The sequence below is a fragment of the Boleophthalmus pectinirostris genome, unplaced genomic scaffold (assembly GCF_026225935.1).
Source record: "Boleophthalmus pectinirostris isolate CB_2022bp ecotype Guang Dong unplaced genomic scaffold, ASM2622593v1 HiC_scaffold_3, whole genome shotgun sequence".
NCBI lineage: Eukaryota > Metazoa > Chordata > Actinopteri > Gobiiformes > Gobiidae > Boleophthalmus > Boleophthalmus pectinirostris.
The window spans coordinates 18,748,446-18,773,585 of record NW_026571299.1 but is presented as its reverse complement, the minus strand read 5'-3'; the positions used below and the strand labels follow the sequence as shown (position 1 = coordinate 18,773,585).

The following is a 25,140-nucleotide window of genomic DNA, read 5'->3' as shown; positions in this document are numbered from 1 at the left end:
AATGTACAGTGAAGCAGTTTGATACCATAGCAAGCAAGGGAAAAATCTCTGTGAGTGGCACAACTGATAACAGTCGTATTTATTTGAGGATTTTGCTTGTATTACTGATCCAAACTTGTGTCGGTCTGTTCACTGTGCCAACTCCAGCTAAAGGAGCAAAACAAAGCAGCGTAGGCTCTGTGGTAGTGATTAGTTCTAGACCACTTGTTGCTATCAGAGAAACATACGAAATGAAAGAGCCAGTGTTCAGCAGTGATTGGGTGTGAGTGCATCAGATCCTCAGGTGGCAGAGTTGGAGGCTGATCCAGGAACAGCGGGGCTCGTGTTTCAGCACCGCGGACAGCTCCTCCCCACCCCCTCCCCCTGCGCTGCATGTTGTCGACAGAGACCCCTCCTACAGCGCTTCACTCGGTCCTCGCACTCCCACCGACTCACCGGACTGGACCTGACCGAATCTGGCCCTTGCGTGTCAGTGTGTAAATGTGTGTGTATGTGTGCGCGCTGTCTCCGTGAGCGCGCCTCGTGACGGGGGTGGTCTTTCCCTGAAGCAACAGGAGACTTCTCAGTGGTGCGTCGACATCTGCTCTCCTGCTCCGCTTGTCTCTCAGCAGCAGCATGTTGGATCCGTCTTCCAGCGAGGAGGAAGGCGATGAGGTGCAAGAGGTGGAGCGCAGGGAGGCGGCAGCCCCAAAGAGCACCGCCGGGGCGCGTCTGTCCCCGGGCCGAGCAGCGGAGACGCACAGCGGAGGAAGCGGTGCACTCCAGCCTCGGGGCCGCGGTAGCAGCGGTGGAGGGCGGCCCTCGAGCCCCAGCCCCTCTGTTGGCAGCGACAAAGAGAAAGAGGACCTGGAGAAGCTACAACGGGAGGAAGAGGAAAGGAAGAAGAGGCTACAGCTCTACGTTTTCGTTATGCGCTGCATCGCGTACCCATTTAACGCCAAACAGCCCACAGACATGGCCCGCAGGCAGCAAAAGGTATGTTCCACTCATTCACATCATAACCACCAACTGTTGCTTCATGACATGTCCCCACAGGGGCGGCCCTTTTGTTTACAGGGGCAGCTCACAGCCTCACTCCCAGCAGAGCGAGGAGGCTGAGGTTTGTCAATGCTTCTATGGGACACACTCCAAATGATTTGTATCCATGATCCTGTTTGATTCCAGTACACAGTGCTGACTAGAATGAGTAGTGGGTTTATGAATGAACTAATAAACATGTGATGGGAGTATTTTTCATTGCAATGCCCTGGGTCAAATGGCCACATGTGTTGCTATGGTAACAGATGTTCACATCCGCCTCATGAGTTGTGGATGGTATAGCCTACACATATGCTGAGGCCATGTGTAAGCTTGGATCCGTGCACTCTTTATAAAACAGAGGTGTTAGACATTCACTGAAAAGACATGCTGCTGTTTTCTAAATGTCACTGTGTGTGAGAGAACCAGGACACCCACAGCTCCTCTGACCCTAACTTTAGTTTTTTGATCTCCATTATTTACACATCTTTGCTAAGACATGGAGCTTTCTTACAGTATTGAGTGGAGGTGTTGTTTAGGAGCTTGAAACCTTTAGCCTATTTCATTCTGGTGTAAATCTCAGAATGATTGTAAATGTCAAGAAAAACAAATTGAAACATACATAGAACACATGAAGCAACTGTGCCAAAACATGTAGAAATTTAACTTTTTCTGTGAGTTTCTTCTCATTTACTCCAAAATCCAGGTGAAGCAGAGTTTAGATTTGTGCAGGCTCCTATTTATCACACTGTGGAGACAAAAATCTGTACACTGAATTCTAGACATCCTGCCTCTTTTATGAGCAGTAAGAACAAAGCTCCCATTAAATGTAAATTTTTTATCATTAAAGGTGCACTGCGCAAATTTTCTGGTGGAGGGTCTGCTTCTCTCCATGGAGATGTTATTGCTTTCCCTAGAATGTTCCATGATATGACATTAAACACATCTAGCATGTATTCATTACAGGTGCTTCTATTACTCAAAAAGACAGTCATTCTCTATGTGAACAGGGTTGCCTCTTCACATATCTGACCGTACTGTACAGTAATGTAGGCTGTAGTTGTCTCTCTTGAGATAGATAGGTTTAATCTCTACTGTGGAGTCTTCTAGAAAGAGCAATAACATCTCCATGAAGACAAATGGATGACAAACCCACCACCGGAAAAGTTGCACAGTGCACCTTTAAGAACATGATTTAAAGTTCAGCCATGAGTTAGGGGTTAGATTAGGCAAGTAGTAATTATGGTTAAAGTGGGATTGAACATCTAAACTCAACCAAAAAACACGTTTCAGATACAGCTGCATAACTGGGCAGTGCCTGGAGGATTAAAGATGAGAGGGGTGGGGTCTGGACACATGAGCCACAGTGTTATTGATTTAACAAGTATCAGCATTTTAAACTCTGCTCAACTCTACTCAAACTGGTGTTTACAATCATGAATATACCTAGTTTGCTCTAAAATAACATATACACAGTGTAAGCACAGTTAGTAGCAAAAAAGTTGATTTAGTGTTTAGTTCCACTGTAAAAGTGCACTGTGTAACTTTTCTGGTGGAAGGTCTGCCATCTTCTCCTAACATGCTTGTCTCCATGGTGATGTTATCGCATTGCCTGAGATGTTCTGCAGTATGGCATTAAACAAATATATCTTCCATTTATTCAATTAGAGGAGTTTTTATTTCTTAAAACGTCCACAAAACATGCATTATTACTGTGAGCTGGCCCAACTCTGTACAGATCTCACCTGGTGATGTGTCTTCATGGAGCTAGTTAAATTAAATGCCATACTGTAGAAAACATGTACATGGGGTTAAGCCAGTGCTTCTCCTGGGGGGGCGCGAGGCTCCGTCAAGGGGGGCGCGTTTGACCTCGGGGAACATGCTTTTTTATTTTTTTATTTTGATTTTTTTTACTGTCTTAAGGGCCGTTCACACCAAAGCGTCAAAAAACGCCTTGACGCCTCTATTTGGACGCGTTTTGCATTTGAGTTTAGACGCCCCGACGCGCAACTTTTGACGCCGTGGACGAACGGGACAAAAATACTTGATGCGCGTCCGTTGCCCTGGAAACAAGAGCCCGGTCCCGGTCTTTTCCCGAAACAATGTCAGACCAGACTGAGAGAGTGTTTTTATGACATAAAACATCAACGGAGGAGATCGGGTCGACGACTGGGGCGTGTTTATATTTATACTCCGCTAATGACACTGGATCAGTCCCGGTCTAGTCCTGGTCTAGTCCTGGTCTAATACCGGTCTAGTCCTGGTCTAATACCGGTCTAGTCCTGGTCTAATCACGGTCTAGTCCCGGTCTAGTCCCGGTCTAGTCCTGGTCTAATCACGGTCTAGTCCCGGTCTAGTCCTTGTTTAGTCTCGGTCTAGTCTCGGTCTAGTCTCGGTCTAGTCCTGGTTTGGTCCTGGTCCGGTCCTGGTGTAGTCCTCGCGATCGGCTCGGTGATTGTGGCGTATATATTTATTCTCCGTTCATGTTTGTGGTTCTCGTTCTGGTTCTCGGGTCTTTCTTCCTGATAATAACGTCGCTGCGTCACTGGATACTCGTCCCTGATTGATTGACGCGGCGCGTCTGACGCGAAAAGTTCAGCATTTTCAACGTCTTGACGCTGACGCCTTGGACGCGCGTCTTGGCCGCTGACGCCAAAACGCTGAAGACGCGCTGCGCTGACGCCAGATTCGCGCCGCGCTGACGCCGAAAACGCGCCGCAAAAACGCAGGACGCTCTAGTCGCGCGTCCACATAGACTTTACATAGAAAGTGGACACTTTGACGCTTTGGTCTGAACGGGCCTTTAGAATAAAGTGCAATTGCACTTCCACTACATTAGGGGGCAGAGCGCTCTCATTGGCAGAGTGTGCGCAGGGAGCATTCGCTCGGTGGTGTAGGAGTTTTGTTTGCACTGAGCATGCGCGCTTTGCACACAGCACAGAGTTTGAGTATGAAGTGTAGACACGAAGTGTAGCAGACCCTCAAGTGACACCATGAAAAAAATATTTAACAGGGATGAGAAGACAGACGGAGAGAGACGGAGATAAAGAGACAAACGAAAATCTCCCGAAAGCTAAGACGAGGAAATATGACGAAGCGTATGTAGCGCTTGGCTTCACTGTGACTACGGTGGGAGACGAGGAAAGACCGGTGTGCTTACTGTGTCTAAAAATGTTGGCAGCCGACAGCATGAAGCCCAATAAATTAAGGCGTCACTTAAATACATTACACCCCAATCACTCTGATAAGCCGCTTAAGATTTTTCAGCGAAAACGTGCCGAATATTGCCGACAATCATCCCGCTTTGTGACTGCTACTTCAGTAAACCAGCGAGCGTTGTTGGCGTCATATAAGGTGGCAGTGTTACGCACAGGTGTACTTATAACAATTTTATAGACAAATGATACTATCTATAGTCAGGGGGGGCGCGAGATGTTTTATTCGTCCTAGGGGGGGCATGACAGAAAATAATTGAGAAGCACTGGGTTAAGCAGACAACGTACCCGCAGAAAAGTTACAAAGTGCAACATTAAGATCAGAATACGTTTTTTTTCCTATTGATTACATTGTACTTTTCCATGAAATATATAAAAGGTAAATTAACAAATGTTCATTTTTTATTAGTGACTAGATCATAGAACTCACCATATTATAATAGAAACCTGCATTTTAACAATACTGATCATATTTGCAAACCAGGCTAATGCCACCTAGTGCCTCCGCTCAATTTTATTTCTCTCCAGCAACTAGGTCGGGAATTGGAATACACTAAACAGTTTGCAAGGACCCTGGAAGTTGTAGACCACGCACCGGCCAATCAGTGAAGAGCTGAACCAACCCGAGTTGCATTAACAAACTGCATATGCTCTCCTTGTTTGGACTATCATTGTCAAATACAAACTTCGCATTTTTTATTGCACCTTTATTTTGCAAGTTCACCTCGCAGAAATGACAATGATCGTTGACAGACATATTCACTCTCTGCTTTGTTTGCTGTTGTTCCAGTAATTATTTGGACACCACTGAGTGCTCCGGAGCATTACATACATCACGACCAAATAACAGCAATTGGTTAAATACAAAAAGCACCCGCCTAAGGTCAAGTGAATGAATCCTAATGCTGCAAGGTCAGTCGGTTTCCACAAAGTGAAACTAGCTGATGAATCAGGCTAATTTTTGGCCCCCTATCTGTATTAAATATTATTGCTCTATAAAATAGTTTGATGTCATCTGATTCCCAGCATTGTAATGTCCCCAAAAAACATGGACTATGTGGAAAGTTGATAATTCAGAATTCTTTGACAAAATTGGATCCAAGTCAACTGTAGAATCCAGTTTGTTTCTCTCTGCAGTCTGCGCTCATCATAGCTCATGTTATTTGTGCTGGGGTTGGCCTCCATGGAGCTCCCCTGAGACTCTGCTGCACAAGGGACTCATGATGACACACAGTAATCATCTCACACACTGCACCTTTGTGGTCACAGCCTAAAGCATGGAGAGTGTTTTTTTTTTCCATTGTTATGTTACTATATAAGCTTTGAAAAAAGTGACACAATTACTTTTTTGTTAAAAGATTACACAAACATCTTTGAATAAACTGAATAGCTATATATTGCAGGTTTGTTTTTATTAAAGGGCTCTTATTTCGCTATTTCTGGATCCATGTTATTATGTTGTTACCTCATCAAAAACACATCCAGAGTTGTGTTTTGTTTCATTCACACATGTTTGAGGCACCAATCCCTCATATTTACGAGGCGTTCTTCCCTTACATGAAAACACATGACATGGTAAAAACGTGCTCCACTGTGTTTTTAAACTCTATAAACCTTCACTACAATCATTTGGATGATTTCAGCCCTGGAATTATCTGGAACTGGAATCTCTACAGAACAAATAACAAACAAAAAAATCTTGTTATCTTGAGAACTGCTGCTTCATGACATCACAAGGTGGAACAAAGCATTTGGAGCTTTGGAGTTGTAGAATGACTAATAATAAAGGATTATTAAAACATGTGTCAATGAAACAAAACACAACTCCAGGTCTGTTCCAAAATTATAACATGGCTGAAAACTCACAAGAGTCAGTTTTGTGTAATATAGGACTTTTAATGCACCCGTGAATAGTTTAGGCTAGTACTTCTGAGAGCAGTGATGCCAAAATTTGAAATCTGGTTTAGTCCTTTCAACAGGTCTATATTTTATTTTTAGATTCAGTGATATTACAGCATTCTAGTTTGACACTGGGCTGGAGGCAGGTCAGAAATCTAAGGTAGAATCTGGTAGAACTGTCACTTTGCATTTTGTTGAACTGGTTTATAGTTGATATCTGTGCAGTTACTTATTATTTTTACTTATTATTGACATGAAACAAAAACTGGCACAAACTTCAACATTTTCTCTGTTATAAATAAATACAATTAAATAATTCTTTCACAATAGCCACTGAAAATAGTGCCATTATTAAACTCTAAAAACATTGTCAGGTGAACAGACTGCCCTATATCACATTAGTAATTTGTTGATGATATGATGAGCCAATCGCTATTAAATATGATTTTGAAGTTTTTGAAGTTTCAACAATTTTAGATATTTCTTTCAAAAACACAAATTGTTTAGAAATGATGACACCTTTCCTGTGTTTTTAGTTATATTATAGTTATATAGAGTCAGGTCTGGCAGCCTCAAATAACTCCAACATTTATGTTTTGTTTGTTTGACTGAGAATAGTACTGTGCATCCATCGCGGTTTGGTCATTAGTCATGAAAGTAGAAAGAGCTCTCTGCCTGGAGACTGGATATCATAACAATCACACTTCCTGTTTGATCCAGCTCAGCACATCAGTGGCTGTTTGGGCTATCTCTGTATTAGGCCTGTGCACAACAGCACGTAATATGCAGAGTATGTCTCACACATTGAATTAACCAGAATTTTCTTATTCTTAAATCAAATTAAGTGTAATGATGGATGCAAGGCCATTATTGTGTATTTATTCCTCATTCCTAGGGTACAGGGTTATCAAAAATGGATCCTCAGATACTAATGATAATTAAAGTCATATTGAAACTAGATTCTAATTTCAGTAGATATCAATAAAGATGTGTCAAGAATCAAGTAGGCTACCAGAGCATTTCTTAAAGTAAACAGCATAGAACCTGCACTCTTAAGATACGACAATCACAGCTGAACCTGGGCCAGTTTCTTAACCTGCATATAAAGGACACATACACATTTTTCGCAGTCTCATATATAAACAGGTCATACCTCAGAACCTCCAGAGTTCACTCACTGAGCGGCAGAGGCTGCACTAGCACTGATTCATGATTGGCTGTAGTAGGTGCTGTGGTTTCATAGCCAGGCTGCCGCCACCTAGTGCCTTCGCTCAAATTAATTTCTCTCCAGCGACTAGGTCAGGAATTGGAATACACTAGATGGTTCGCAAAAACCCTGGAAGTGCGAATCCGGGCACCAGCCAATCAGCAAAGAGCCATACATTCTGTGTTGTCAACGATTCCCGAGATCGAGGATTTAAAGCTGGAACAAAGAGAATGTTTGGTGAAAGACGTAATTGCCCTTCTTCCTCCGGGATAATAAAAGTCCTACTGCCTACCGTCAAGTGAACGAATTCTAACACTGCAAAGTCAAACGATTTCCACGAAGTGAAACCAGCTGATGAATCGGGCTAGTGGGTTCGATAGTGACCATTTAGATTCCTTATAGATTTAAAACAACATTATTGGGAGAGGCTCATTCTTCAACTATCCTGAGAAACCTATAATAAAAACAATTTGACTGCTATGTCCAGCATTTTAGAGATTGAGAATTACTAGTAGTTTACATTTGTGTAGGGTTGGTAAATGCATTAATGAAAATCACTGTTATGCATGGAAAGATCCTGGGTCAACTGGGTCACATGTATAAAACCAACAGTTGCTATAGTAACAGATGCTCACTTATGCCTCACAGTTTGTGGATGACATTGACTTGGAAGGTTCACACAGTTCTTTCATAAAGTATGTGCATGTATTGAAGGGTTCAGGAAGGACTTTAATCACTACCCCGAATTGTGGTAGAGGCCGTGATATTGCTAAAATCAGGATTAAAATGGGATGTTACACTTCTAACTCTGCTCCTGCAGGTATGTGTTTCAGTTTGAGCCAGTCAGAGCAGAGGTGTGTCACATCAAAGATCTCTAGAAATGAAGTTGCGGTGTTTAACCATATTTGGAAGAACACACTTTTACACTAAGATGAAAATGGAGACTAGAGTACTATTAAAACACCTTGTAAATAGTTCAGTTGCATAAAATTGTTGTTTATGGGTTGCTTTTAAGATGTTAACCTAGTCTTCATCTGATGGCAAGAACAAACTCTAAATGAAATACTGGTTTGATTACAAAAAGATTAATTTATGCCAGTAGACAGTAACCTCACCACTGGAAAAGCTTGCCAGTGGGAAAAGACTCTAGCAATATTTAGCCTGCAGATGAAAATGTGATATATCATTGGTAACACAATGCTTTTGATGATAAAAGAGGTGGTAATACACTTCTACGAGGTATTAATTGTTAACACAGAGCATATTTCATCTCACCATGTTACCTGCTATTGATTTAAAATGCTGTATAAGTATAAGTCACTCCCTGTCAGTGCCATCACAACACAATCTGCTTGCATCCTGCTAATAAAACTAATACACATTGCGTCAGATTAGTGAAGTTGTAGCATATTGTTTTGAATCACGCTCTTGTATATTTATGAAAAATAGCTGTGCGGGTGCATGGGTTAGAGTGCTGCAGAGATCTTCCTGGTTACGTGGGCATGTGGACAGAGTTGTGGGCTCATACTCCTCAACTGTAAGCAGGGTTCAAAGAGTGTTCAGAAGAGTTTTCAAGCATGTACGACACAGAAAGAATTTAGCATTATACCCCTGCTTTCTCTGGGCAGCAGTAGCTCAGTGGGTAGAGCATTTGTCCACTTATCCAAAGGCTTGCGGTTTGAATCCTGCTCTCGACACAAACAAAACAGTCGGTTGACTGGTCAGATCCACCCCGATTCGATGTGATTCTAGTTCCCACAGATGAATGCTGTCATCGTGTTCTTGGCCAAGACTCTTAACCCACCTCGCCCCTAGTGTATATGTGAATGTGTGTGTGAATGGGAGAGTGGTTCCTTGTTGTAAAGTGCTTTGAGTGCCTTGAAGATGAAAAAGCACTACAGAAAAATTTGACAATTTAAAGGGCCCATATTCTGCATTATTATCTAAACATACCTGGAATTGTGTTTATTGCACTGACACATGTTTAATACATAAACCTTGTTTTTAAACTTTGTACACCTTTATTAGAATGATTGGGATAATTTCAGCTTTGGAGTTGCCTGTCTACTAAATAAAAGGTGAAAGGATTCATTAAAAACTTGAAAGCTATCGCTTCATGACATCACAAGCTGGAACAGAGCATTTTGAGCTTTGGAGATGTAAACATACTAAGATTGAAGGATTACTCAACATTGTGTGAATGAACCAAAACACAACTCCAGGTATGTTTTTGATTAGGTAACAACATTATAACATGGCTTAAAGCTCACATGTGTCAGTTTTACTTAATGTAGAACCTTTAAAGTAGCCAGTCTGGTGCCACCTAGCGCCTCCGCTCAATTTCATTTCTCTCCAGTGACTAGATCAGGAATCAGAATACACTAGACGGTTCGCAAAAACCCTGTAAGTGCGAGTTCGGGCACCACGCAGCCAGCGAAGAGCCATACATTCTGTGTTGGCAACGGTTCCCGAGATTGAGGATTTAAAGTCGGAACCAAGAGAATGTTCGGTGAATTTTATCAAGGGGAAAGACGTTATTGCCCTACATTTTACGGGATTTGGGAAAAGCTTAATATACAAGTTGGCCCCGTTAGTGGTGCATTACATATGTCATGACCAAATAGCAGATTAAATTTTAAAAAGTACCTGCCTACCATTGAGTGAATGAATTCTAACACTGCGAGGTCAGATGGTGTCCACGAAGTGAAACCGGCTGATGAATCAGGCTACCTTTAAAGTAAATGTAGAACTGTATATTTGTTTATCTTAACAGTAATGCTACTGTTCTTATTACCTCTACCATTGTTGACAGGGTGTCCACACCATAGTACAGCAGTTATTTGCCTTAATTAAACACAAGCCCTCAATGGACCCACCCACAGTAAACACACATACTCCTGTACTGCTTTACATGTAACAAGTCCTATTCTACAAACTCATTCCATTGTTTGTTAAATCTCTATAAATAAATCACCTATCTTTTACATGCATCGCCAAGGAGCAGTTTAAACATTGCTAACACCCCCATTTCTCTCACCACTTGTTCTGCCAGCCCGAGTGGGAAGCTTAGAGTCACTATAGAGGAGACTACTGTTGTCTGTTGTATTTGTGTGTTTCTTATTGTTCAGAAAAGACTCGGGGGAATTAGCATGGCCAGGTGAGGCACTCCACTTCACAAAGCACACAATCACACCATCTGTTGCCTCTGTCCTGCCCCACAATAGACCCTCTGATCAGATACGCTTCACTATTCTTATGCATTTCCTCAAGGATTGATTTGTCTTTGTTTATAAGACAACTGTTAAATTGTGTTAGAACTGAGTACCGTAATAGTAACCAAATGTATTTTAACAGTAGCACACACATTATTATGTTACACATGCTAGTTTTGTTGCACAATATAGTCTACTTTTTAGCAGTGATTTAAGTGGTCCTATATTGAGAAAAATGACTCCTGTAAGCTTAAAGATCGGTGATACCTCATCAAAAACATACCTGAAGTTACTGATAATTGATTGTATTTAGTGGCATCTGTGTGTCCTGTTTTACCACTTTGCCCTGATGAAGACCATCTTGCTGGTCAAAATGCGTTATGTCCCTTCATGCAATAAAGGACTTTTCATATAATAAGTTAGAGTGCCTTGGGTTTGTACCTTGCCTACTTTTACATTTTCCAGAAGGGGTAACTTTCTGTTTAAAGACTGTTTTAACCCATATAGAGCACTTGCACTGCTATTTTTTTTAAAAACTCTTTTATGACTCAGTGAAGCGCTCTACCTCTTTTCTTCATCTGACATACCTGGAGTTGTGTTTTGTTTCATTCACACATGTTTGAGTAATATTCCTGCATTGTTAAGTCTGTCTTCATCTCCAAAGCTCTGTTCGAACCTTGTGATGTCATGTAGTGGTAGTTTTCAAGTTAACGGCTACCTTTTACCTTTAGTTCAGTAGAGGTTGGAAGTCCCAGGGCTGAAATTATCCAAATGATTCTAGTGAAGTTGTATGGAGTTTAAAAAACACAGTGGGGTACTTCCAGGATTACTGTTTTCTGTCTAACAGAAGAACTCTAAGTCTACAAATGCAGGTTTTGTGAGTTAAACATGTGTGAATGAAACAAAACACAGCTCCAGGTATGTTTGTGATGAGGAAACAACATTCTAACATAGATCAGAAAATAGTGTAATTTGGGACATTTAAGAAACTTTTTTAAAAACATATTTGGTTGTGTGTTTCTATCTGTTGCATAATATTAACATTAGGTACTACATATGGCTTAATTTAAAGGTGCTGTTGAAGGGTATGCCACCTGCCAGATAGTTCCTGGAATGTTCCACAATATGGCATTAAACATGCATTCTTACTGTGAGCAGGGTCTGACCTGTAACATGGCCTGGTGCTGCTTGTCTCCATGAATTTACAGTATATACGTTTAATGACATTCTGTGACTTATTCTGGGTAGTGTAGTGTAACGACATTTCCATGGAAACAAGCAGATGGCCCACCCCGTCACTAGAAAGGTTACATAGTGCATCTTTGATTTTGTTCACATTCACTTAGTTTTATTCCTGCGTCGTTTGTCTCAATCAACTCATATTTGCTTCAGAGGAATTACACTTCTGTAATTTACCCAGTCAACTTGCAAATCAATAAATTTCCCAATCTTTTACGTGACACAGGCTAATCAGAGCAATCAGACACTATTTTTCAACGGTAAAACACAATCTCTGGTACATTATGGTACATTAAAGCCTATCCCCATGGAGTCAAACAATACTGTCTCTCCATGTCTCTTCTGGTTTGAAAACAGCGTGGAGCCATTAAAGGGAATTGCAATGTGTTTGTTAGAAAGACCAGATCAATATATGTGCATCATTTATGAGGACAGCATGTAGGCTGGTAATGATGATGAAGGCCCTGACGCCGGGACTGTTGTGTGGTCATGTACACACACACACACACACACACACACACACACACACACACAACCAAGAGATATGTCCCTCTTTGATGTGATTCTAATTAGTGGGTGACTCATCATACCATCCGCCCTATTCAGGCCTCTGTAGTCGTCACTGGAGTAGCCATGCAGCTTCCACAGTATTGTCCACCATTTAGGTCCGTGCAGTGCTTCTTACACACTCACACACTCCTTCTCTAGACTATTGTCCAGTGTGTTACTTAAAGGTGCACTGTGTAACTTTATGATTGGGGGTCTGTCACCTGCTTTTTTTCTATGGATATGTCATTGCTCTGTCTGGAATTTTCCACAGTACGTCTCAGCTCAGCTCCACCTCTATCTTTTATTCAATTACAGGTGGTTTTAGAGCTCAAAAATGCCTAGAAAAACAGGCGTTCTGACTATGGGGGGGGTTACCTCTTCACAGATCTGACCTGTAACTTGGTCTGGTTTGGTCTTCATGAAGATAGAAAGGTTTAATGCCATACTGTGAAACATTCCACACATAAGAATAACACCTCCATGAAGAAAAACATTTGAAAAGTCACGCAATGCACCTTTAAGTAAAAGTACAGATACAAAGGTAAAAAGTTACTCAAGTAAAAGTAAAAGCATCACGAAAATCATGAAAAATCAGTCAAAGTCAAAATATTAAAGTGCCTATTAAAAATGCATTTTAAGAGTAAAAAGTAAAAGCATTTTGCAGAGATTTTCAGAACAATTAAGGATGAAATGTAATGATTTTGATAAAGAATTTAGCAGATTTTAAATGATTCAATTTATTTCTTAATTTTTCTAGCCACTTTTGTGGAAAGGGAGACTCCGATCATCCAAAATGAAAAGTTAAACTTATAAAACATGTTAATATGTTTTAGGAGAATGCAGCATTTGCAAAACAATAAAAGGTAACATCGAGATCTGAATATGTTTTGTGTGTTAATAGTTAATACCCCGCAGAAATAAAATACCCCCTCTTTAACCATAACAACAAATCTGCAACAAAAAATCTGTATTTCAGCAATATTTGTTTTAGAAGTCCCCAGTCTGTCTTGATTGAATGCTGTGATGTAATCTGAAAACCAGCAATAAGCTTGTTCCCGCCGTCTCAAACCATACATCAGCATGTCAAAAAGAGAATGAAATTGAATGAAAAAGCAATGTAATAAATAATCAGTAGTATTATGCATAACAGGACATGTTGAATATTCAGATGTGAGTCAGCCGACACAATATGGAGTGACTGTGACAGATGGCTCCACTGCACCTCTCACTTTCCACAGACACATGCCACTGCTCAGCTCACACCCTCGAAAAGCTGCTTTAGTGTTTAGACTGCAGCCTACTGTCTGTGTGAAGAAAGCCTTACCCACATCTGTATGCACTGGTACTACAACAAGCCCTGCACATCTGTATACACTTGTACTCATACAACCAGCCCCGTTATAAAATGGTGAATGTTTTTTTGTATTGAGAAGAAACTACTCATTGTCTCTCTGCCAGTGGGACATTTATATATTGAACATGTTTCTGATACAGATTATACAACCTAAGGACTTGAATAAACATGCTGTAAAACATATTGACACAAGTTTAGATCCCGTGCATGGCACCATGACCTGATGTCCAGATTGGAGCTCTTTCACTGATGAACACTTTCTCAATCCTTTGTTGCGATGTTTAATCTGGATTACACTTCCATTTGGGGTTATGTCATCAACAGCTCAGATCTGTGAGGAGCTTGCACGGCCGAGAACTCCAAGAACAAATGATTCACTGATCACTGATTTAATGGCTTCCAAATGCCTGGCAAAACCATGGCACAAACTCCCAATCTGACAATCTGTCAGTGAGATAACTGCCTGATTTACGCTGGCCCAAACTCATCTGATTCCTCTTCCAGAAAAGAAACACAGATCAGGATTATGTTCACACTTGTCCTGGTTTGGCCCTGGTTTGAGCCCAAACCCTGGTGCAGATCTGGTTTGGTTCTGTTCTAATTCTGGTTTGGTCCTAGACTTGTCCAGATTTACTTCCAGGTTTAGTTCTGGGTTTAGTGCCAGTTTAATCCTAATTTGAATACGGTCTATGTGCAAGACTTGGCAATAAAGCACCAAGTCTTCTGACTGTTGATTTTACTTTGACTTGATCAAATTTGTATTATGTGTCACTGGACATTTTAATCAATTTAATGTAACGGCATGGTTCCATGTTAGGGAATGTATGCCGCACAAGTTGAGCTTTGAACTTTTTGATCAAACAATTTTATGATTTACCTACATATTCCATTTGCATTTTTAAAAGGGGACAAAATCTCCACACACATTTCAGTATTTCTTCTATTCCTATATTTTCTGTGCCCTGAGAATAGTTGTGGCACACAGTTTGAGTCCCTCCCAGGAGGTCTCATAATCAGGCATTTGCAGTCTGACAGCTGCCTCTAACATGCACCGCTGAGTGGAACAGGTTTAGAGAGGTATGAAGCCCCCCAAGTGAGAGGGACCACATCAGGGACTTTATTTCCTCTTCTTCCAACTATTTTACATCTGTGCTAGTATGAGTAGAGTAAAATGAGTATTTTAAAACATGTCCTTAATAGTCTACCGTCATTCTTGAACCACCCTTTGGTTCAATAAAACATTTAATATAAACTAATGTAATCGTACCTATGTGTATGCCACATCTGCTGTGTGGGTCCAAACAGGATTTCTCTCATTAGAAATATATTTATGTTATATTATTACGTTATGTTAATAATATTCCATGTTATGAGAAATGAGTGGTACTGCCATGTGCACTTTATGTGAGGTTTGTTTAAAAATTCTACCTTTTCCTTGTTCATCAACCAAGCAAATCAAAGTCATGTGTATTTGCTTTTCATAAAAAACATGAAATCAAATAAAAATTGGGATCAGTCTTATTGCCCAGCCAGCCCTACATCTGACACTACAAACAATTACGTTAATACACCAATAGACTTAAGATAATATTTTGCACGTTACTTTTATTTTTCCCCTGATATCTAAGAGGACTGACTAACTATTTCTCATGTTTTGGTTGGACAGATCAACAAGCAGCAGCTGCAGACTGTGAAAGAGCGCTTCCAGGCGTTCCTCAGCGGAGACACTCAGATTGTGGCCGATGAAGCCTTCATCAACGCAGTGCAGAGTTACTATGAGGTAATCTAACACACACGCACGCATACACACACATACACACACACACCATGGTGCTGATGGCTCTGGAACAAATGGAACATGCAGTCATTATATTTTATGGGTCATTTTCTAGTTGATGTTTCCAGGGAAAATAGCTCAATTAACACAGTGGTAGTCAATGAAAATAATTCCCAGATTGCATGCGGATGTGTTTTCTGCACATGGGACATTAGAACATCAAATGCGAGTTGGTGAGTTAGTAGTCAAAAAAATACCGGTAACACTTTATAACTACCATTCAATAACCTTAAAAAAGTATTAACAAAAACTTAATGCATAATAAACACAAAATTTTATTCAGGCTTAGCAACAATTTCATTAAAGGTCCTACATTACACAAAAGTGATTCTTGTGAGATTTAAGCCATGTTATAATGCTGTTACCTTAATGCTGTTAACATTTCTGGTGTTATGTTTTGTTTCATTAACACACGTTTGAGTAATCCTTTATTAATAGTCTGGCTACATCTCCAAAGCTCAAAATGATTTGTTCCACCTTGTGATGTTGTGAAGAGGTAGTTTTCAAGTTAACAGCTACATTTTACCTTTTGTTCAGCAGAGATTGGCAATTCAAGGACTTTTGGAACGGACTATTTTTTGTTTTGTTTTTGTTTAACTCATTCTACATATGCAGGGTTTGTGTCTTAAAAATGTGTGAATGAAACAAAACACAAATCCAGGTATGTTTATGATGAGAAAACAACATAGATCAGAAAATAACATAATGTGGACCCTTCAATGCTCTAATCTTTGAAGTTAAACCTCTCTCTCCCTTCATCAGTGTGATATCCATTCAGAGTTTGCCAATTAATCAACCAGAACCAGAACTCCTAACCTTAATTAAGTAGTTACTAAGCCTGAATCATTCTTAATTTGCTTATTATGAATCATCATTTATTAAGGCTAATTAAGATGCAGTTAATATAAAGTGGTACTTAAATACATAAATAAGAGTCTACACGAGTATGACATTAAGATTATATTGAATTTATTAGATTGCGGGTGCTTTTATTGCTCAAACATATCTTGAATCACATGTATTCTTACTGTGAGCTGGATGTCCTCTCTAAAGATCTGACTTGTAACTGAAGGTATTACGTGATTGCCTTTACAGAGATAAGTTTAAAGTCAGAAAAGTTCCATAGTTCACCTTTAAGAACCCGAGTAAATGCAACTCTGAGCTTATGTGAACCCAGCCCTTGTTTTTGGACTGACTGAGTGGCAGGTCCTTATCAGTGCGCGTGCAGCAGTGTGACAGTTTACAGATGAAGCCTGCAGGTGATCCAATTGAATTAAAAGACTCCCTCTGAGCCGGGTTTAGCTACAGGCTCAAACTGACGGACAGGGGCACAAAGGGGCGAGATAATGGACAGACGCACGGGACACAAATAGACAGACACGCATACACCTGTGCACAGGTGTCAAAGGTCATGGTGAGAGAGAAGGGTTCAGCTGCTACACCTCACAAGTAAACACTACTCACCTGTCAGAATGATACCCTAACTACACAATCACACAGACATACACTATATTTTGACTACATATCTGAAATCTGTTAACCTGATTCATCAGCCGGTTTCACTTCGTAGAAACCCTCTGACCACGCAGCATTAGAATTTGTTCGCTTAACGGTAGGGGGGTATTTTGTTTCATTTAACCAATCGTTGCTATTTGGTCTTGATGTATGTAATGCGCCGCTAACAGGGCTAACTGGTATATTAAGCTTTTCCCAAATCCCGCAGAAAGAAGGGCAATAACGTCTTTCCCCTTCATAAAATTCACCAAATATTCTCTTTATTCCAGCTTTAAATCCTCAATCTCGGGAATCGTTGCCAACATAGAATGTATAGCTCTTTGCTGATTGGCTGGTGCCCGAAACTCGCACGTCTAGTGTATTCCGATTCCTGACCTAGTCGCTGGAGAGAAATTAAATTGAGCGGAGGCACTAGGTTAAGATATAGAGGTTAATACGACTAAAGTACAAAATTAAATAAATATGAAACATTATGATACACATGAAAATATTTACATAAATTTGATATGTATATTTTGCGCCTCGAGGTTGTAGTTAATTCTTTTTCATTCTATGGTGGCAGGTAAATGGCTAGTTATTATCCAAAATTGTGTTGTGAGATCAAAAGTCTAGTAACTAATAGAATAACATAAACTAATAGAAATGATTTGGTTCAAAATTTGTGAGTTTACCTTTTATTTAGGATAAAAATTTAATTAATAGTAAAAACTTGTGGGGAGTATAACATCATTACATTCTAAAGACTAAAAGCTCCAATCACAATCATTTTGAAATCACTCATTGAATTATCACAATTAGTCAAAGTGCATGCAGTTATTTGGCTAAACCTGCAGAGGACCTTTCAAAACATGTTCTGAAATGTTTGGGATTATTTGTTGTAATGCTCAAACTTGTTGCTCAAATGTGTACTGTGATCTGAACCCAGCTTTAACAAGATGTCAAAATTGTAATTTTTTATTTCATTTAATTTATTTGTTCGATATTGAAGAATATCTCATTATAGTTTGGTTCAATTTGATTCCCATGAAATAAAACATATTCGGTATGTAGAACTGCATTCCCACGAGCAGTACAGATGACATGATTCTGACCTGAGAGCCTGAGAGAGTGGCAGCAGGACACAGCAGCTTTCGACCTATTCTATATAGATGAGATATATTTGTATAACTTTTTTCTATATTTTATTTAATTTTTACCTTATTTGACATCAGTCTCTTGCTACCTTTGCTACTTACTTAGAATGTATTATTATCATTTTGCTTTGTTATTATAATATAGTGTAATGTGTGAGCTACTTTCCCTTGTAGATCAATAAAGTCAACTAATCTAAGGACTTAATCAAATCAAACACTAAAATAAATGTCCAAGTGTAGGCAGAAGCTAAAGCTCACTGTGTCTACATTTGTAGTAAGTCTGATTACCGCGGCTCCAGAGATCAAAAAATTCTCATGTGGTGTGCCCCAGGCTTTGATTTTAGGGTCAGTGCTTTTTAACCTGCATAAACTCTCTCTCAGAGGCGTTATCATGAGACTTCTCCAGTTTAAATGATACACAGTTTTATGTCTCCTGAGGACACCGGGCCAATGGATTTTAATTGCATTTTAGATATCAAATCCTGGGCTGCTGAAGACCTTCTCCAGCTTAACCAGGACAAAAGGTTTTAGTCATCGGCCCAGAGAAAGAAACTTTTACCTAAATTAAATGCACTGTAATCCATCTCCACAAATAAAAATCCTTACTATGACCTGACCTCCACATATTAAGAACATAACAAAAATAGCTTTCAATCTTCTAAAAAAACAGCCAGTGTTTGCCCCATTCTCTCTCATTTCCAATCCAATCCAACTTTATTTGTATAGCACATTTTATAAACAAGACAGTTTCCAAAGTGCTTCACATAGCAATGTAAAACATTTTCCTTAAAAAAACCAAACCAAAACAAAAAAAACCTGCAGAATTATGTTTCAACCAAGAGGAAACTAATAGAATAAAATAAAATAATAATAATAAAATCAATGTATAAAAGCAGTACTAAAAAAAATAAAATAGATAAAAACAATAAATCAATAAAATAAAAGATACAGAGGAGCACACAACTCATGCGGTATTAAAAGCTTGAGAATAAAAGTGGGTCTCAAGACGAGACTTAAAATGCTACACTGTGGGGGCTGTTCGGATGTGGGGGGCAGAGCGTTCCAGAGCTTAGGGCCAACCACAAAAAAGGCTCTGTCCCTTTTTGTTTTAAGTCTCATTTTAGGCACCACAAGCTGCAGCTGGCCCTCAGACCTCAGAGCGCGCAGGGGTGTAAATTTGGATGAGGTCCGAGACATACTGTGAGACCAGTCCATTCAAAGCTTTAAGAACAAATAATAAAATCTTAAAATCAATTCTAAAATTAATTAAATTAAGGAAGCCAGTGCAATGACGCAAGAATTGGGGTAATGAGATTGCGCTTTTTGCTCCCTGTTAAAAGACGCACAGCAGAGTTCTTGTTCTGACTGAAAGTAGGGTGGTGGTGAGTATATTTGAAGAATTATTTTAAAGGGCCCACAAACATATCAGAAGTTGTGTTTTGTTTCATTCATACATGTTTAGTTTGTTTAGTATAGTCACATGAAAGCGATTGGGGCGAACGCTGGCTGTTTTTACATGATGAAAGCTATTTTTGTTATGTTCTTAATATGTGGAATAAACACAGAGTACATTTTATGTAATATAGGACCTCTCTATCTAATGTATTAAAAGCGAGAATGAAAAATGAAGTTTCCAAATGCCTCTCTCTGATCCAGATCTTCCTGAAGAGTGACCGTGTGTCCCGGATGGTGCAAAGTGGGGGCTGTTCGGCCAGTGACTCCAGAGAAGTTTTCAAGAAGCACATAGAGAAACGTGTTCGGAGCTTGCCTGAGATCGATGGTCTGAGCAAAGAGACAGTCCTGAGCTCGTGGATGGCCAAGTTTGACACCATCTACAGAGGAGAGGAGGACCCCCGCAAACACCAGCAACGCCTGACCGCCAGTGCTGCCTCAGAGCTCATCCTCAGCAAGGACCAACTCTATGAAATGTTCCAATCAATCCTGGGCATCAAGAAGTTTGAGCATCAGCTGTTGTATAATGCCTGCCAGGTAAGGACAATGTAATACGGATTCTTTACTCCAGTCTTCCTATCTACATCTAACTGTTTACTTTCAAGTGATGCCAATCCTTAAATCAGTCTTTATTTATTTTTCAATCCATCTATCTTTATTTATAGAGCCCTTTACTTCACACAAGGTGCCCAGAGTGTTTTTCCTGTAAAATCAACAGTATAGCAACATGCAAAACATTAAAAACTGCAGTTGTGCAAAGTGTCACTGCGTCACTGAGTGTTGAAGGCCAGTCTAAATAAAGTTTTGAGTCTGGATTTAAACAGGCCAAAGTCTCTGTGCACATATCGGGGAGCCGTTTGGTTTGGAAATTTCTTGATGAGTAAAGCTAACCTGAGGCACTGCTTTGTTTTAACACAATTCAACCATGAAGAACTGACTTAGTTGGAACCGGTGAGATTATTTGTGCTGTTAAAAGTCCCTCTCAAATAACATTAAAGTCACAAGCGAGCCATTAACCAGCTGTTTGGTTAGTCGCACTCATCTTTTAGTTGAAAATCAAACTCAGTGTTGAAGTTAGCGTTTGGCAGAGATATGGCTCGAGTAGCGTTTTGTTTCTTTATTTGTTGCTTTGTCGCATAAGCCTCAAGAAAACTCATGATGATGATGTCGGTTATGACTTTAAGAACACATTAAGTTATAGAGTTACAGATTTCTTGCTGTCATGTGGCTTTATTGTTGCTACGCAGGCAGTTTAAGCAATAAGAACTTTATCAGAGAAATGGAGAGAGGGAGAGAGGGAATAAGAGAAGAAGGAGAGAGGGCGAGAGAGATGGAGAGAGGGAGACAATGAGGGGAAACATGAGGGAGGGAGTGAGGGTAAGGGAGTCTAGGGAGAGAGAGAGAAATGGAGAGAGTGAGGGGAAAAGGGAGGGACTGAATGAAAGAGAGAGGAGGGAGAGAGGGAAGAGAGGGAGTGAGAGAAAGAGAAGCAGAGGGTGAGTGAGAAAGAGAGAGGGAGACAGTGTGAGGGAGAAAAGGAGAAGGAGAGAGGGAGGGAGAGAGAGAAAAGAGAGTGAGTGATGGTGAGAGAGAGAAGCTGAGAGTGAGAGAAGGGACAGAGAGAGAGGAATGGAGAGAGAGAGAGAGATTGAGGGAAAGAGAGAAGGAGAGGGAGTGAGGGCAAGAGAGAGGGACCTTGAGTGAGGGAAGGAGAGAGAGGAATGGAGAGAAAGACAGAGAGAGGGATTGAGGGAGAGAGAATGAGGGAGAGAGAGAAAAAAAGAGGAAGAGCGGGTGAGAGAGAGGAGCTCAGAGTGGGGGAAGGAGAGAGACAGAGAGAGAGAAGAATGGAAGAGAAAGAGAGAAGGAGTGAGAGAGAGAGAAAATGAGGGAGAGAGAGAGAGAGAGAGAGAGAGAGAGAGAGAAGAGAGGGAGTGAGGGCGCGAGAGAGGGACCGAGAGTGAGGGAAGGAATGGAGAAAAAAAGAGTGAGCGAGTGAGGGAGAGAGAATGAGGGAGAAAAAGAGAAGGAGAGAAGGAGTGAGGGAGAGGAGGAAGAGAGAGATGGGAGTAGGGTGGAAGGAGAGGAGAGAGGGCTGAGTGCTGCAGTGGCTGTAACTGAGACCCTCATGTGCTCCTGTTGCGGTACGAGCCGCTCCACCCAGACTGGCTCATGAAAAAGCCAACGTCCCCTGGAAAGAGGACAGGACAGTAGAAAAGAAAGGCCAGACTTTGAAGTTTTCTCTCATCTCTCCCATCTTGTAAATGACTATGTTTGAATACATTTTAATTACAGCTCTTACCATAACATAACTAAACATCTGGCAATCACCAATCCAACTATAATGGTTCAATTCATGTTTATACCAAACACAGGATATCAGAATGAGTGTGTAAACAGAGTATTTCTTAACACCACTACTTGAAATTACAAATCTCCATATTGTCCAACTCCACTACTGTGTTACAAATAGGTCTGCAATTAACAATGCTGAGAGGTGGTGATTAGTAAGGAGTAGGTTGGAAGGGAGGCCTAGAGGTTATGCGGAAAACATGTACTAATTGAACTGTTAGTCTCACAGTTATCAGAGTAAACATTGCCTTGGTCATGTAAGAGCGGCACAGTCGGGCTAATAACTGCCAATTAAAATCCAACCCAAGATTGTAAGCAAAACTGAAAAAGCGCTCAGACTGGAAGAGACAATGATGCTTTTTCTGCGTGGTCATATAAAATCAAATATAACTACTATAACTTTATACAGAAGCACTTTGTAACTATTTTGGTAGGTCCACCACCTGCTTGTCTCCGTGAAAATGTCACTGCTTACCTAGAATCTTCAATAGAGTATGGCAAGGCTTATCTATCACCATGGAGACAAGCAAGTGACGCTGCCAGGCCAAGTTACAAGTCATATCTGTGGAGAGTAAACCCACTCTCAAATCAATATTGCATGTATTAAGGTAATTTTGAGCATTAAAAACACCCAAAATGAAACAAAAGCTTGATAGATAAGTTTGTCCATATTGCCGAACCTTTTCAAAGATTTAAAACAGAGAGAATGACACTTTGTATGACTATAAGTACATTGTTGTTTGATGGTCCACAGTATAAGTACGTTATATTGCTGTTGTAAAGTTCAAAGCTACCTTGAGAGAAACAAATACTGGCTTCATGATCCACAGTGGTATTGTAAACAGAGTAGGTAGAGTGTAAATCCTTTGGAAGTGGAACTCTTGTTTTGCTTCTTGACTGTTTCTCAGTTCATTGTCCTCTGTGGAAAACCTCCTAAAATTCAGAGTAAAGCACTATCATAAATACTCAGTTAAGTGCTTGTGCAGCGCTGTCTCACTGTTCCATTCATTTTCAGGCACACCAAGTTCAGGCTGATTCTGAAATGTGTGACACAAATTTAAATAAATAAAAATAACTCAACATTAATTATATTCAGAGTTGATCATGCACTTTTACTCATATGCCACTGTGGTGTCATCAGTAAGTATTTGTTTTTCAAACAGTCGTGTCACTGCATAATCACTTGGAGAATTATTTGCCTTGGCAACACCTGAAAAAAGAGAACTGCCAACTGAAAATTAAGCTTTTGACATACGCAAAACCTCCACCATCTCTATGTCACTGTGTACATGACCATATAGTTTCACTTGGAATGTTCCATCATATTAGCCTGATTCATCAGCTGGTTTCACTTCATGGAAACTGTCTGACCTCGCAGCATTAGGATTTGTTTGTGCGACGGTAGACAGGTACTTTTTAAATTTAACCAATCGCTGCTATTTGGTTGACGTATGTAATGCACTGGAATGTCAGTGGTGTCCAAGTAATTGCCGGCTTCACAGCTCTTCGCTGATTGGCTGGTGCACGGTCTACAACTTCCGGGTTCTTGCAAACCATTGTGCATTCAGATCCCTGACCTAATTGCTGGAGAGAAATGAAACTGAGCAGAGGCACTTGGTGGCACCAGCCTGGCCACCATCATATGGCATTACATTTATTAATCTCAGTGGAGACAAGTAGGTAATGCCAACAGTTGCAGTTACATGTGTGAAGAGGCAAACTGCACACAGTAATAATGCCTACTGTGGAACATTCCAAGGCAAAATAATTTTATATTTATGGAGACAAGCGGGTGCACCTTTAAAATAAACTAGTTTTTGACTAGTTTGACTGAGTTTTAGACTTGCCAATGTTACCGAAAATATGATAGACGTGGACCTTGATCGATCTCTTGAGGTTACATCCTTGCCCCATAAAAGAATTATTATTGTTCTATTTATTTTAGTATAGGTATTTCTATTTTTATCCTGTTTTGTAATTCTTCTACCCATGTTGTAGTAGGCTAATATTTGGAAGGATACTTCTTAAAGTTACCGTTCATAAAATGCCCTTTGTTCATGCTCACCTGTGCTCTCTTCTGTCAGGCCAAAGCTTGCACACTATCAAACAGCAGTAACGTAGATAACATCTAGTGATTATATGTGAGAATACAAAAGGGTGGGTCAGCCAAGATTTTAGCTTTAACTCAACCCATAAATACTAAATTTGGTGCAATTTCCTCAGTTTCTTTTTTTTCTGTGTGACTATTTAGGTCTGTCTATTTTTTATCTACTTTAGTGAATTTATTTGGAAGTAACAACATTTTCAACCCTCCAGTATTCAGCAGGGTGCATTTTTATCTCACAAAAGCTGTTCGCAAGACTGTCACAGATGAGCAAATTTGGATTTTTTCAAACTGCATCATGGGAGGAGAGAGACATGGCCACAGAGCTCAGTAAATGCAGTTTGATAAATTTGCCTGTGGCTGTAATGACGGCAGGGGCAGAAAGACAAATTGAATTGCGGAGCTACACAGCGGATACACTGTATACTGAAGGGAGTAGGGAGTGGATGTACTCTCCTCTCCGTCAGATGGTTTTTGGTCATTATGACGGTGGGAAAGGCAGCAGCAGCCATTCAAAGCTTCACACTGCTCACAATATGAACAACAAGACTATCAGACCCGCACTGAAAGCATCAAGTTAGATTTGCACTATAGGACAACATATGCAATGAACGGGGGTGGGAGCCTTTAGTCAAATCAGAGTATTGTGATGTAATGACGTAATGTTAATAACAATTAACATTACAATTGAGCAGCCAAAGAAAGAAGGGTGTGTCACTGCAAGTTTTACTTAGGTTTGAATGGGAATAAAGTCCGTCCATGGTTTCCAGTGAAAATAATAATGAGAATAATATGTTTTAATGATCATAACATATGATTTTGGTGTTGATTTTTATAGAAAATTGCCCAAAAGCATGTAATAAGATGATTCTGGCACTTCCAAAACTGCAAAAATAAGTGCATGTTCATAATCTTGTTTATATTTTTATATAAAGAAAAGAAACGAAAAAAGACTTGAGTGTGGTGAAAGAAGTCAGTAACATCTGAAAATTAAATTGCATCAAGCAGAAGACAAAAATGTTGTTTACTGTTGATAATTTTTCTTTTTAAAATGA

At 40.1% G+C, this 25,140-nt stretch overlaps 1 protein-coding gene across 7 annotated transcripts in view; it reads left to right on the top strand.

Annotated features, from left to right (window-relative positions):
* Positions 1-615: 615 nt before the first annotated feature.
* cadpsa (Ca2+-dependent activator protein for secretion a) overlaps positions 616-25,140 on the top strand; it is a 109,286-nt gene continuing 84,761 nt past the window's right edge. For all 7 annotated transcript variants that reach the window (XM_055160769.1, XM_055160768.1, XM_055160766.1 and 4 more), the window contains exons 1-3: positions 616-975; positions 15,359-15,472; positions 19,834-20,166. In XM_055160769.1, the coding sequence (XP_055016744.1) occupies positions 616-975; positions 15,359-15,472; positions 19,834-20,166 (807 nt within the window). The remainder of the gene's footprint in view (positions 976-15,358; positions 15,473-19,833; positions 20,167-25,140) is intronic.